The sequence below is a fragment of the Petaurus breviceps genome, unplaced genomic scaffold (genome assembly GCF_028583685.1).
Source record: "Petaurus breviceps papuanus isolate PSGF00001 unplaced genomic scaffold, PetGlider_PUasm1.0 185, whole genome shotgun sequence".
In the NCBI taxonomy this organism is placed as follows: Eukaryota; Metazoa; Chordata; class Mammalia; order Diprotodontia; family Petauridae; genus Petaurus; species Petaurus breviceps.
The window spans coordinates 30166122-30179208 of record NW_027185797.1 but is presented as its reverse complement, the minus strand read 5'-3'; the positions used below and the strand labels follow the sequence as shown (position 1 = coordinate 30179208).

Below are 13087 nucleotides of genomic sequence, written 5' to 3'. Positions count from 1 at the left end.
CTTCCTCTCCCCCTCCACACATGTATATATACATACAAACAAATATACACATGTACACGTATAATAGAGACCTTTAGATATTCAAATCACTTTTTAAACAAAATTGTTTTGTGATGTTGGCATAGGGAATTCTTAGTGAGAAATTTTCTTACCAGTGCCTCAGTTTCCCCATCTGTAAGATGGGTGGGAGTTGGAGTAGATGGTCTCCCAGGTCCCTTCCCACTATATCTACATGGGTCTGTCATTTGCTAGTCATGTGACCCTGACCAAATCCCTTCTCTCAGAGGCCTTTGTTTCCTCATCTGTAAAATCAGAGGTTGAGCCAGCCATCATTGGGAGTCCCTTCCAAAACTAGTTATAGGGTCCTATTTACAGATTTTATTTGACAACCCAAAACTTAGAAGTGAATCATAACTGACGCAAAGTGATATTGAGGATGAAAGAGAAATGTTAATAAGAAGGAGTGATCCTGTACAGCCATGAGTTGTAGAGTTTACTGTCTGGCATTGTGGTAATAGAGACCTCAGCTATTAACAACAGTCTCAGAATTCTTTAGCAGAATGTTCCTTTTGGTGAAATATTAGACTTGTTTTGCGCATCTATAAAGTAACCCTCCCTTTTCTTCTCTTCCTGCACAAAAGTTGCTTAACAGATGAATTTATATTGGCTAGAATCCATCAAAGGATATATTTTCTGGCACCTGCACCAGGTTTTCATGATAACCCAATGAAGTGCTGTATTCTCATAGCATTTTTTAAGATGAGAGATATAGGATTTCTTCAACCTTTTCACGGGACATGATTTTTTTTCTCATTGATTCTTTCTCCCATGACAGGTGCATAGTGTTTCCCCTTTTTTATTTTAAGGCACACCTTTCTAAAAGTTCCTAATGGCTGCAGATGCTACAAGATTCATTTTTAGTGCTTACTCAATTGCAGAATGAAAACAAATCCTTTTCTTATTCTTATTTTTGTTATTAAACTTGAGGTCTCAGCTAGAATAATGCCATGGCTTTGACTGTGATGCATACAGCTGGAGGGGACTGATTTGACACCCCACCCCACTTTTACAGAGGAGGAAACTGAGGCTCAGGGAGGGGGAAAAATTGTCCAGGGTCACAAAGGAAATCACAGGAAAATCAGGATTTGGACTCAGGTTCCCAATGTACCTTGTATTTATTACTCCACTTATTGTTGTCTTTCTCTCTAAATTACCTTGAATTTGTTTTAGATATATTATTTCTCGTATATTAGAGTACTACATTGTCTTCATCTAGAGAATACATGTTCGTTGAGGGCAGGGTTTGTTCATTAACGGTACCTCCCCGCCTCCCGATACTTGTGCCCCCTTCCCCAGCTCCTAGCACAATGCCTGCCACATAGTAAGTGTTTCATAAATTTGTGTATTGGCTAGTTGACCCATGCTGATCTCTTGCTTGCATCCTTGCTGAGTTCATTAATTTTCCTCTCATTTTTAGTTAAAGTTTTAATTTCTTAGCCAAGCTTTTGCACGGACATAGCAGAACCAGACTGGAACCCAGATCTTAGCCAGTCATTATCTCCAGACTTCTTTCACTGAGATGGGCATGTACCTTTGACTCTTCCCAAAGGGACAGAGACTTTCTTTTTGCCTTACCTGTCCTGTGATGCAGTTATCCGTGGTGGGATTTGCAGTGGTGTGTGGATTTCATTGGAAGCTACAGTGTTGGACAGAATGTCGGTGCCTTCCAGTTGTCTGTAATAGTGGGGCAAGCCGTGACACACCTCCATGGCTCCTCAGTTAAAAATGTCTAAACGGGAAGGGAAGACCAAGTTGACATGTGCTTTATGGCCACGAAGTGCAGTTACTCCAATGGAACCATCACCACACACCTTCCACTAATCCTCATGCTCAGCAGGTCAGACTATATGCATGACAGTTTCATGTCAAATTCTGAGGACATCACATGTTTACACAGTCTTTTCTAAAGGAATGGAGGGTAGGGGGTATAAAGGATGCAGCCCGACACTTGGAGGAAGATCAGACTTTGGAATCCCCAATTCCCAGGCTTACTAGCTGTTCCAGCCTGGGCAAATCATTCACCTCTATGGGCTGTTTTCCTGATGTGTAAAATGAGAGGATTGAATTCAATACAATGGCCTCTAAGGTCTCTCCCATCTCTAAACCTGTGATGGTCTATGGGGGTGATTTTTAACAGGAAACAATCCCCAAAGTGGAACACATTCTTAAGTGAAGTAATAATCACCACACTTCAAAAACAAAGAAAGGGGAGGGAGGAGAGGGGAGGGAAAGGGGAGAGGAGTGGAGGGGAAGGGAGGGAAGGGAAGGGAAGAGCTTCTGGAAGTCAATGAAAAGAAGCTTCAGATTTGAAAAGACCTCAGTTCAAAACCTGCCTCCTCTGACATACCTTCTATTTGACCTTAGTCACCAGTCACATCCTCCTTGGACCTCAGTTTCCTCCCCTGTAACATGAGAAGATTGCACTAATAGCCTCTGAGGTTCCTTCTAGCTTTGGATGTGTGGTCCTAGGATTTCCCGCAGAAAATACTCAAGTCCTGATCTCAACCATTTTGCCAAAGGATTCTTTGAACTTTCATGTTATGGCCAAATAAAAGGGTTGGGTTGGAGGCTTTTCCACTGCCCCCGTTCTCCTTTGGGCCTCACAATAACTATTGTAGCTTCTACAGGTCCTGTGATATTCTTTTTACAGGCGAAGAATCCACTGGGGTCACATAACTGGTCAGTCATAAAATGTGAACAAACCTGTTCCTTAGAGATGAGCTCTTTGTATTTGGGATCTGGGAAATGAGAAGCCCAGCTCTTTAATCTAGGCTCCTGTGACTCTCTTTAGTTCAGAGGATGTGTATGTGTGTGTGTGTGTGTGTGTGTGTGTTTAGTTGTTTCTGTGTATATGTATACATATATGTATATTTTGATGTTCAGCCATTTCAGTTGTGTTCGACTCTCTGTGACCCCATTCCGGGTTTTCTTGGCAGGATCTGTCATTTACTTCTCCAGCTCATTTTACAGATGAGGAAACTTAGGCAAATAGGGTGAAGTGACTTGTCCAGGGTCACACAGTTGATAAGCATCTGAGATAGATCTCTGAGGGCAAGGGCTTTCTGTCCCTCCATCATTCCCTGCATGTAGACAAATAACTATAATGTAACACATTATCCATCCAGTAGGATAGATCTAGAAAGGACCTCAGACCAATTAGTCCAACCCCTTCATTTTAGAGAAGAGAAAACTACAAAGAAAGTGAAGTGCCCAAGGTCACATAGCCCTCCCAGGACTTTGGGAAGGGGCAGGCTTCCCTGGGGCTGTGAGTGAGCTTCGCCCTCACGGTGACCGCACACCTAGACTCTTATCTCCTCCCTCTGCTGTGGGGCGAGTGCAGGGAGCCTCAGAAGAGGGCGATGACCATCACTGGCCCCTCCACCCCCACCCAGGAGTTTGGCAGACAAGCTGCCCACGCACCTCACACATCAGGACGGCACGAAGAGACTTTCCTTTCCCCTCCCCCCGCCCCGCAGAGGAGCCCCACGCGCGAACGCGCGCAGGATTCGGTCCCGGAGCTGCTGCAGTCTGTGACTCTGGAGACCTTGCAAGCAGCGTGCGTGGAGGTGGGTGTGTGTGCATGCGTGTGAGGAGGACACAGGGCCCGCCTGTGACTGTGACTGTGACCGTAACTGTGACAACTGTTTGATGAGCTCAGTGGAGAGGGCAAGGGAGGCTCAATGAACTTCTTATGGGGGGGGGGGCTAAACTGGGGTCCTGCCCAGACAGGGAGGGCAGCTTGCCACCGAGCGAGGCGAAGGGACTGGGCGATGGGAAGCCCTGCCTCTGGCTCAGCTCCAAAATACTCCTGGGCAAGGGGCAAAGCGGCAGGCAAAGTAGGCAGGAGACAGTGGGTATGGCTGGCTGGGGGGGGGGGGGGGGAGGGGATGCTCAGAGTCTAACCCCCCGGCAAAGCACTTGAGACACCTCAGCTACCTAGGCGGGGCGGACAGCCCCGTAAGTTACCCTCTTTCCAGGGAGAAGGGAACGTGTGGAGGCGGTGGGGTGGGGAGTAGCTGGGTCCGAGGGAAAGGTGTAGACGAGGCGGGCAACACACTTAAGTTACCCGCTTTACAAGGAGAAAGCAGTGTGCTTAAGGGGGCAGCGCTGGGAATGAGGGGAAGGTGTAGACGGGTCGGGCTGCTCTTAAAGGAGATTCAGTTGCAGAGCACTCAAGGTGACTCAGAGGAGAATAGATCGGGCGGGGGGGGGGGGGCGCTCTTTACGCCTCATTGGTGCTGAGCTCAGTGGATGTGTACTCAAAGACACTAGGGGAAGTTCTGCTGTTCCCAAATGGAACCGGGCCTGCGACTGGGGCAAATCGGGTGGGGGAAGAATGACCTTAGGCAAAGGCTCAGCCCTGAGATGGCCCAAGAGCCCCTGAAGAGAAGGGCGGCACTAAGGGGGATTGTGCCAGCTTGGCCCTGGTGAAAGAGCTTGCGTTACACCGCCAGCATGACTAAGGCGAAGCAGCCGGACCGAGAACGCCCCCAGGTAGGCCGGCGACTGCTGTCCGCTCAACATCGGCCTGCGCTTCTTGGAGAGGCTCAGTACATCTTCGTTTCTGGGTTACTGTTAGCGCTCACCGGCTGTTGACGGTGCTGGAGAGTTCTCAAACGTAAAGCAAAGTCTCGGGAGTTTTCATTGCTGCCCCATATTTATTTATTACCTCGCCTGGTGCGTAGCAGGCACCTAATCCATGGCTCCTTGGGTTAGTGAAAGAAAGCAGGAACAGCGTATTCATGTCAAAAGCTCCGTGCGGCTTCGGCTTCGCATTGTTAAATTAAAGCCGGCCCGGCGGCCCCTCATCAGTATTGATTGACACACTTAAAACATTTCTAAGATGAAAAGAATCCAAGAAATGAAGATGTCGTAGGGCCAGAGAGCAGGCGGACGGGCTGCCCAGCAGGAGGACAATTAAAAAAGCAGTATGTCTGCTGGCTTGGCCAATTGCAGAATTAAACCTTTCAACAAAACGCGAAAATCTTTGCGCGTTGTGATGGGGCTGGCTTCCTGCTGGGAGGGGCTTGGCAGTGAGCGTGGTGGTGACAGCTGTCTCGAGCCATCACCAGCGACTGGGGGTTCTTCACCTGGGGTCCGGGACCCCTCCCAACGATAGACTTCCGGGAGTCCATGAATGGGGGGAAAATTCATTCTAGAACCTTTGGCATTTAGAGTTTCCTTCAACTAGGGAGAAATATTATTCAGAGAAGGAGTCCGTAAGCTTCCCTACCCCACCAAAAGGTCCAGGACATAGCAGAGATGGAGAGCCCCTGACTTAGTCAGACTGGCTTTGATATACTTTGATTATATATATAAATTGGTTTATGAGAAAGGAATGGACAGTAAGAACTCAAACCCGAGTTTCAGTTCTTCCTAGCAATTACTTTCTCATAACCTCATTTCTTTGTGGTGGTTGTTTAGTTGTGTCTGACTCTCCACACCCCATTTGGGGTTTCCTTGGTAGAGATACTGGGGTGCTTTGCCATTTTCGTCTCTGGCTCATTTTATAGATGAGGAAATTGAGGCAAACAGGGCCAAGTGACTCGCCCAGGGTCACACAATTAGTAAGTGTGTTTTGAGGCTGGATTTGAACCCAGAGAGAGGAGTCTTCTGCCTCCAGGTCAGGCACTGTATCCTCTGTGCCCTTTAGCTGCCCCTAATTTCTTTAGGTGTTACCTAATTTTTTTTTCTTTTGACCGTGGCATCTCTAGGTCTTCCCTCTCTGGACTTAGACTTTCTCTTGTCTGAGATGAGGGGGTCCAGCTAAATGTTCCCTAAGTTCCATCTGGACCCTGAGAAACTTTGGTTCCCTGAATCTGCAGAGTCTGGTCACTGCAGTGCTCATTGGTAGGAAGTGCACTGGAGGAAGCTGGGACTCAGCTTAGACTACAAGATCTCAATGCTAGCTGGCAGCCTGACTTCAAACACAGCTGAGACTCAGGAAGTAACAAGCCAGGCTCTCTAACTGGCCAAAGTGGCTCTAGTCCCTGCACTAGAAAGTTAATGCTCTTCACTCATGGGAGAATCCTTCAGAGCCTATTGACTCATAGTTTAGGTACAATTCTAACAAGCTTGGTTTCCCATCCTACTACAGATTAGAAGCAATAAATTACAAGGGTATTACCACCCTAGACACTTATACTAAAGTCACGGTGGTGATTCAGGGTCACATAGGACTTCTCTGGAATGGAACAAATATCCTTTTCTTGGTGCCTGACTCATCTGAGTTAGCCTTTACCCAGAACAATGAAAGGAACTGTCTAGGTATAGAATTAATTCTATTCTCCAAAAGGAAACTCCTCTTTCTGAGAAATGACCTTCTTGGTTAGTCTCTAAGCATCTCTTTGGGGGAGAAAGCTCATAACTGACCCATCTCTTGAAGAATGGCTATCAGGCGTCAGTTTTAGAAAAAGGTAATAATGACTTACCTCAGTGTTGTGGAGCCAGCCCAAAGGATAAAGAACTATTTCAAGGATAAGTGCAAAGTCATTCCTCACTGATCTAGCCATCTACACTCATCAGGACTTATAGGCAGGGGAAAAAAAAGCTGTCTTTTGGGATGGAGGCAAGGTGTTTTGTTTTTTTTTTTTTTATTCCACCAACCCCCTCCCCCCCCCCCATTACAAGCCAACAAGAAACTGGGCTGGGGGCTGTCCTGGGGAATTCCATGTGCCTATTGATGCTAAGCAATGGCAAAGCCCTGAAGTAATGAATTTGACCTCCAGGCTAGGAGAGCATGAGAGCAATGGCTTGCCCTGGACCCATGTAGATGTGACCAATGCTGTCATTCACTGGCCAGAGAAAACTGGAATAAATGAGCCCTACAGACCCATGGTGACCTTTGATTCATCTTGGTAACTTTCAAGATCAGAGGAGAAGGAAAGCTCAGCTCTGCTGCCCACTCCCCATCCTGCCCCACCCTGTCTGGGGAAGAGCCCATTGCCTGGCTGTTAGCTAGTGGACCTCCCCAGGATGGTATATGTGAATGGGATGCAGGACATCTGAAGGACCACGGGGGGCCAGGAACGTAGAGGTCAGTGAGTTCAACTTGCAGATGATTAAATTAAAGCCCAAAAAGGAATCATGGAATTAGAGTTGAAAGGGATGAAAAAATTATCTAATGCACCAGCTGGGAGAGAGGGTTGGACCCAGTCAGAAAGACGTGAGTTCAAATCCTACCTCAGATTTTTACTGACTAGGTAATCCCGGGCAAGTTCCTTAGCCTTTTGCAGTCTCAGTTTCCTCATTTATAAAATAAAGATAACAGATTAGTATATTGTGAAAATATTAGTATATGTATATTAGCATTAATTAATATGATACATTAATTAATATAATTTACTAGTATATTAGTCTATTATAACTAGTGTATATTATGATTATATAGTTGGATGTATTATAGTATAATATATTCATATAATATAATATAATAAATAGCACCTACCTCCTAGGGGGTTGTGAGCATCATAATTGTAAAGTGCTTAACCTTAAAATAGTATACAGATATTGTTGTTATTATTTTACAGATTAAGAAATTGAGACCTAGAGAAGAAACACACAATCTTAGATTGAGAATAGAATCCTTTGTCAATCTTAAAGCCCTATATAAATGCTAGCTACTATTAGAATAGTTCATGTAATAATGGCAGCTAGGTGGCTCAGTGGATAGAACCCAGGACCTGAGTTCAAATCCAGCATCAGACATTTACTAGCTGTGTGACCCTGGGAAAGTCAATAGCACCTACCTCTCAGGGTAGTTGTGAATATCAAATGAGTTAGGAATTATTAAGTGCTTAGCACAAGATCTGGTATATAGTAAGTGCTATATGAATGACAGCGGTTATTATTGTTGTTGTTGCTATTACAAAAGGTTCTAGGGATTGCCTAGGATACCCCAACTTCCATTTCATAGATAAGAAAACAGGTGTTGAGAAGGAAATACCGGATCCTAGATTTAGACGTTAGGGGTCTTTTAGGCTACTCCATCCCCATTTCACATATGAGGAAGTTGAGACCCAGAAAAGATGATTTGCTTAAGGTCACAAAGTAGAAAACACAGAACTCACGCCCAACTCCTTTAACTCCAAACCCAGTGCTTTTTATAGCTCCTCTTGCTGCTTTGTCCAAGGTAATCCAGGTAGCGTTTAAGGGATCATGAAGAGTTGGACATGATTGAAAATGACTGAACAATAAAAGGGGTTATAGGAGACAGAAGGGAAGATGGAGAGCATTTCCTTGTGTGTTTGCAAAGAAGGAGTGACTGGGGTGGGGCAGAGTATAGTTGTAGAGTGATAGACCTGAGTTCAAATCTCACCTCAGATCCCTGTTTCCCTAATCAAGCCATTTCTCTAACCAAGCCACTTAAACTCAGTCTGCCTCAGTTCCCTCATTTGTAAAATGAGGACAGTAATAGCACCTACTTCATAGGATTGTTTGGAGGACCAAATGAAATCTATAACTAGGGTGCTTTGCAAACCTTGAACACATTAGCATTATCATAACGTTGATCTACAAAGAACCTCAGATTATGTCCTCTCATACAGTGCAAAAATTCTTTCTACTGTACTTCCAACAATTAGTCTTTTAAGTTTTGTAAGGATGCCTCAAATCAAATTTATTTTGTTCCAAAAACATCAATTAAATGCTTGCCATGCACATCACATGTCCTGAAAGATTCAGAGAACACACAAGAGGGAACTTTTTTTGGACTATTAAAACAAGCATTTTGGTTCAGTTGAACAAAATGACTCTTAAAAACCCTTCTTCCAGGTACATATGCTTTTGCTTAAATTACAAAATATTCCTTGAAATATTGTTGTTCCGTCATGTCTGACTCTTCATGACCCCATTTGGAGTTTTCTTGGCAAAGATACTGGAGTGGTTTGCCATTTCCTTCTCCAGCTCATTTTACAGATGAGGAAACCAAGGTGAAGTGACTTGTCCAGGGTCACACAACTAGTAAGTGTCTGAGGTTGGATTTAAACTCAGAAAGAGGAGTCTTCCTGACTCCAGGCATGGCACTCTATCCACTGTGCCACAAGTAATATATGTATGTGTGTGGAGATAGTTCTAATACATACCACTTGCTCTGACTCTCCTATTGACTGTGTGACCTCAGGTAAGTCTCTTGAAAAAGACTTCCATCATAGTATTTCAAGATAATCATGTTGGAGAGGTACAAAACTAAGCTCTGGTAGAATGATCCAGTGGAAAGAATTTTGGATGTGACTCCAGAACACTTGGGTTTGAAAGCTCTCTTTGCTATGGACTCCCCATTGTTTAAGGGAAAATCTTTTCGCCCTTCCGGGACTCAGTTTCCCAAAATGTTCTAAGTCATCAGACTCTATGGATAGTGTCCTCACAGCACGATAACTTCAGTGTCTGGATTTGCTTTGCTAGGAACCAGACTTCAGGAGTGATTTACTGTCCTGGGTGGGGTCATCCATAATCTACCAAGGGAAAAGCCCCATCGGCTTTGATTGGCAAGGGAAAGAGTCATCCATCTCCCAGAAGTCTCCTCCTTGATGATAAATAACTCCTGGCATCGTGCCTGCCATATACCAGAGCAAGTCAAAGCCATTTTCCAATCCCTCCTGGGTGTATGATGTAGGAAACAGCCCTGATTGACAAAGGAAGGAGGGTGAAGAGGCAGTCGTTAAAATGTCACCTGCCCAGGCTGAAATTCAAGCACTTTAATTTAAAATTATGTGCTTCAATCAAAGAAAATGAAAATAGGAAGAGATGAAGGTTTTTCATCAAATTAAATTCCTGGGATGAAAATGCTGTAATTGGGCATGGGGAGAGGACAAGAATGAATTAGATCCTGAAGTTAAGTCAGAAGAAAATTAGAACCAGATGTGTTTGCCACAATGTAATCTCCAATCTGGGGGAACATTCAAAGAAGGACACAGAGATTTGAAGATTTCAGGCACTTGACCAATTAACTAACCAATAAACATTTATTAAGTGCCTACTATGTGCCAGGTCCATAGATTTCAAGGCTAAAGCTTTTGTCTGAGGCTTGGTGACTTTGCGAGTCTTTTCTATTCCCCCTCCCCATTTCTTCTAAAAATAATTTAAAATAAAAATAACCATGCTGATGCCTGCTTTAGAGTCTATATGATCCCTATAGAGTCTATCTTGAGGTCAGAAAAACCTGGGTTTGAATCCTTCCTTTGATATTTACTAGTTTTGTGATTGAGCCAGAATAGTGAGGTAAGACCCCCCCCCCACCCATTCCCTGGGGTAGGGGGTTCTGTTGTGGGCTTCATGATTTAAGGACATTCCTCAGCTGGAGAGGGTCTGGAGGTGCACAACTGGGATGGCAAACAGCCTTGAGGGTGTGTGATGAGACATGAGAGCTGTGTTCAAGTATCTATCTGGAAATCTGTCTCCAGAGCAGCAGCAGAAGCAATTGGCAGAAGTTGCAAAGAGGGTGGCAGGAAGAATTCCTTCCCCCATCCAGCTGCCCAAACATGAGGGAGCTGCCTCGGGAGGTGGGGAGCTTTCCTCCTTCGAGGTCCCGGAGCAAAGGCTGTGTGGTCCCTGGTCTAGAACGAAGATTAGTGAATGTCGATGAGGTGGCCAGATTGGGTCTCCTCCATGACCCTGTGAGACCAGATAATTTCTGTTCAGCCTCTGCTTCCTCTGGGTCTCTGCCAGGTCACTGTCCCTCTAGGATGCTGCTGGCCACCCTTCCCCAGAGCTAGCTCACTCCCACATCCTTTCCATCGTTAAATCCATCGTTTACCATAGTTGAAAACCCACAAATGCTAAGCAGGCCCGGCTTATACTGGGAATGTAAGACGCTTAATGTAACCCAGTATTTATTTATTTATCCTCAAAATGCTAAAAGCTACAATGCCTTGATTTCTTAGGCTGCTTGTGATGCAGAGAGCCTTCCTCTGCCCTCTAGTGGTGAAGAGTAGATTTGCAAACCTCCTCATTGGTATTGGCCACACTATTAAGTTAATACATTCAATTGTTTAGTCAATTAGTATTTATAAAGCTCTTACTATGAGTTAGACACTGTAAAAGGAACAATGAAAAAAATGTAAGATTTATAAAGTTCTAATTTTTAAAGATTTACAAAGTGATGTTAAGTACTTTTGGGGTCCTGGTAGCTCGAGACTACCAATCTGATTGCTAACATGTTAAAAAGCAACAGAATTGAGCTTTACAAGGCACAGAAACCAGGAAATCAGGTCAAATAAAACTGGATTTGGATTCAGAGGAAGAGATCTTTCTATCTCTAAGCTCTAACCATTAGACCACCCTTCTTTCGTTAGGTACTCAGCTTCCCCAGGCTGACCCTGGAGCCACCCAGCCAGGGATAGCTATCTTTGGGTGTTCTTGGGTCTCTGTCTCCCACTCCCACTTCAACTGAGGTGCAGAAATCCCTAGTGATGGCTCTGATGTTCATAAGATTACCCCAAGGATTTAGAGTGGTTAGCATGTTTAGAGCTGGAAAGAAAGATGAGAAATTCTTGAAAAAAGAAAAAAGTCCACAATAGTCACAAATGGCCTCTAGAAAATCCCAGGGAGCCCTTCTCCCCCACCTCTGGGATCTCCCTGGTAAAGTAGTGCTAGATGTGGAGATGTCAGGGTTAAGCTTGGGGTGAACAATGGAAAGGCCAAGAAGGGCCTGGGTAGCAAGAAAGCCTTCTGTGAGGTGGTTTGGGCCTCTGTTTCTGTTCTTTTTCTTTGGGTTCCTGACACCAGGCTTTTTGCATATGGAACCCAACATAATACCCCTGCTCTGCATTGAAAAACCTCCAGACCTGGTCATTTAATAGATGTTAAATGTTTACTATAACGAGGAGAGGCAGGTACCCATTCACCCGGTGGCATTTCTCATCCTTGGGAAGGTTCCAGGGAGCTCCAACAATCCTCCCCTCTTCCTTGCCTCTGTGTGTGTGTGTGTGTGTGTGCTTAATAACACTTGTTATTAGTGGGACATGGAGAGGGAAATTCTGGGACGGTGCTAGCTAGGATCCAGGCTTGTGGACTTTCATTTCTCATTTGCTTCACCTTTTTTCTGTTTTCGTCTCAATTCATGAATAATGTCTGTTTACAGTCTATGAATAAACCAGTGAGTCGCAGGGCCTGATCTGGGACTAACGTTCCCTGCCCTCCACCAAGTCATAATTGTATTTTTGTGACTCTCTTGGTTCTTTCTGTTTCCACTTTCTGAGAAGAAATTTTTCCAGCAACAGATAGTTCTTCAAGTTTGCTTTTTTTTGGTGAAAACTCTTCATCTTCCAGGGAAATAAAGGAGTAATCATAAATTACAATTTTCTTGCAAGGTTTTTGAGCCCATAATAGGCGCAGGTCCTGAGCCCATGTGGTCTGGTTTTCCTTCTGTGGCTTTTTCATACATGTATGTTGGTCATGAGAGGTAGGGTGGTCACCGGCTAACTCTCACTCTCCCGTTTGATTGAGAAATATGTCTGAATCTGAAAGCTGCTTGCTGCTACGGAAGGATCCCTGATGATTTCCTTTAACATCTTCCATGGGTCTATTGTTTTTAGCAAATACAATTTAAAAAAATGGAGATTTATCCTTGAAAGGACAAAAAAAAGTAATAAGGAGTATAGCACCCTCTCTGCTCCATTCCTTTAACTGGCCTCGGCTGGGTCCCCATAAGGTAGCTGATAACTGCTCTCCTCAAGCTTTTTGGGGTAACTCTGAGGGTTAGATGGTGAGTCTAGTGCCATAGCTACTGAGCCCCCACTGGGATACTCCCCATCATCAATCTATCGGTTGAGTTCTATTAGGTTTTACAAAGGGAATTTACTGAGAAGTGATAGCAAAAACAGTAGTTACAAAAACAATCCCACCCACTTGGGAGCACACTCTCTCCTTGCAAATACAAGGTCTCCAGGCAAGGAGACTCAACCTTGCAGAACAATGGTAGTAAGACACATGTGCAGGGTCACTTTTTCTCCCTGTGCGGAGTCCTAATGTTCCACATTAAGGGCAGCTCTCTGTTGTGTCCTGAGGAGCTGCAGCTTCCTGAGGTACA

At 44.7% G+C, this 13087-nt stretch overlaps 1 protein-coding gene across 1 annotated transcript in view; it reads right to left on the bottom strand.

Moving 5' to 3' along the window:
- Positions 1–1769, bottom strand: part of SPMIP4 (sperm microtubule inner protein 4) — a 42572-nt gene extending 40803 nt beyond the window's left edge. Inside the window, exon 1 of the mRNA XM_069088260.1 lies at positions 1636–1769. Coding sequence (XP_068944361.1) covers positions 1636–1769 — 134 coding nt within the window. The remainder of the gene's footprint in view (positions 1–1635) is intronic.
- Between the last annotated feature and the right edge of the window lie 11318 nt (positions 1770–13087).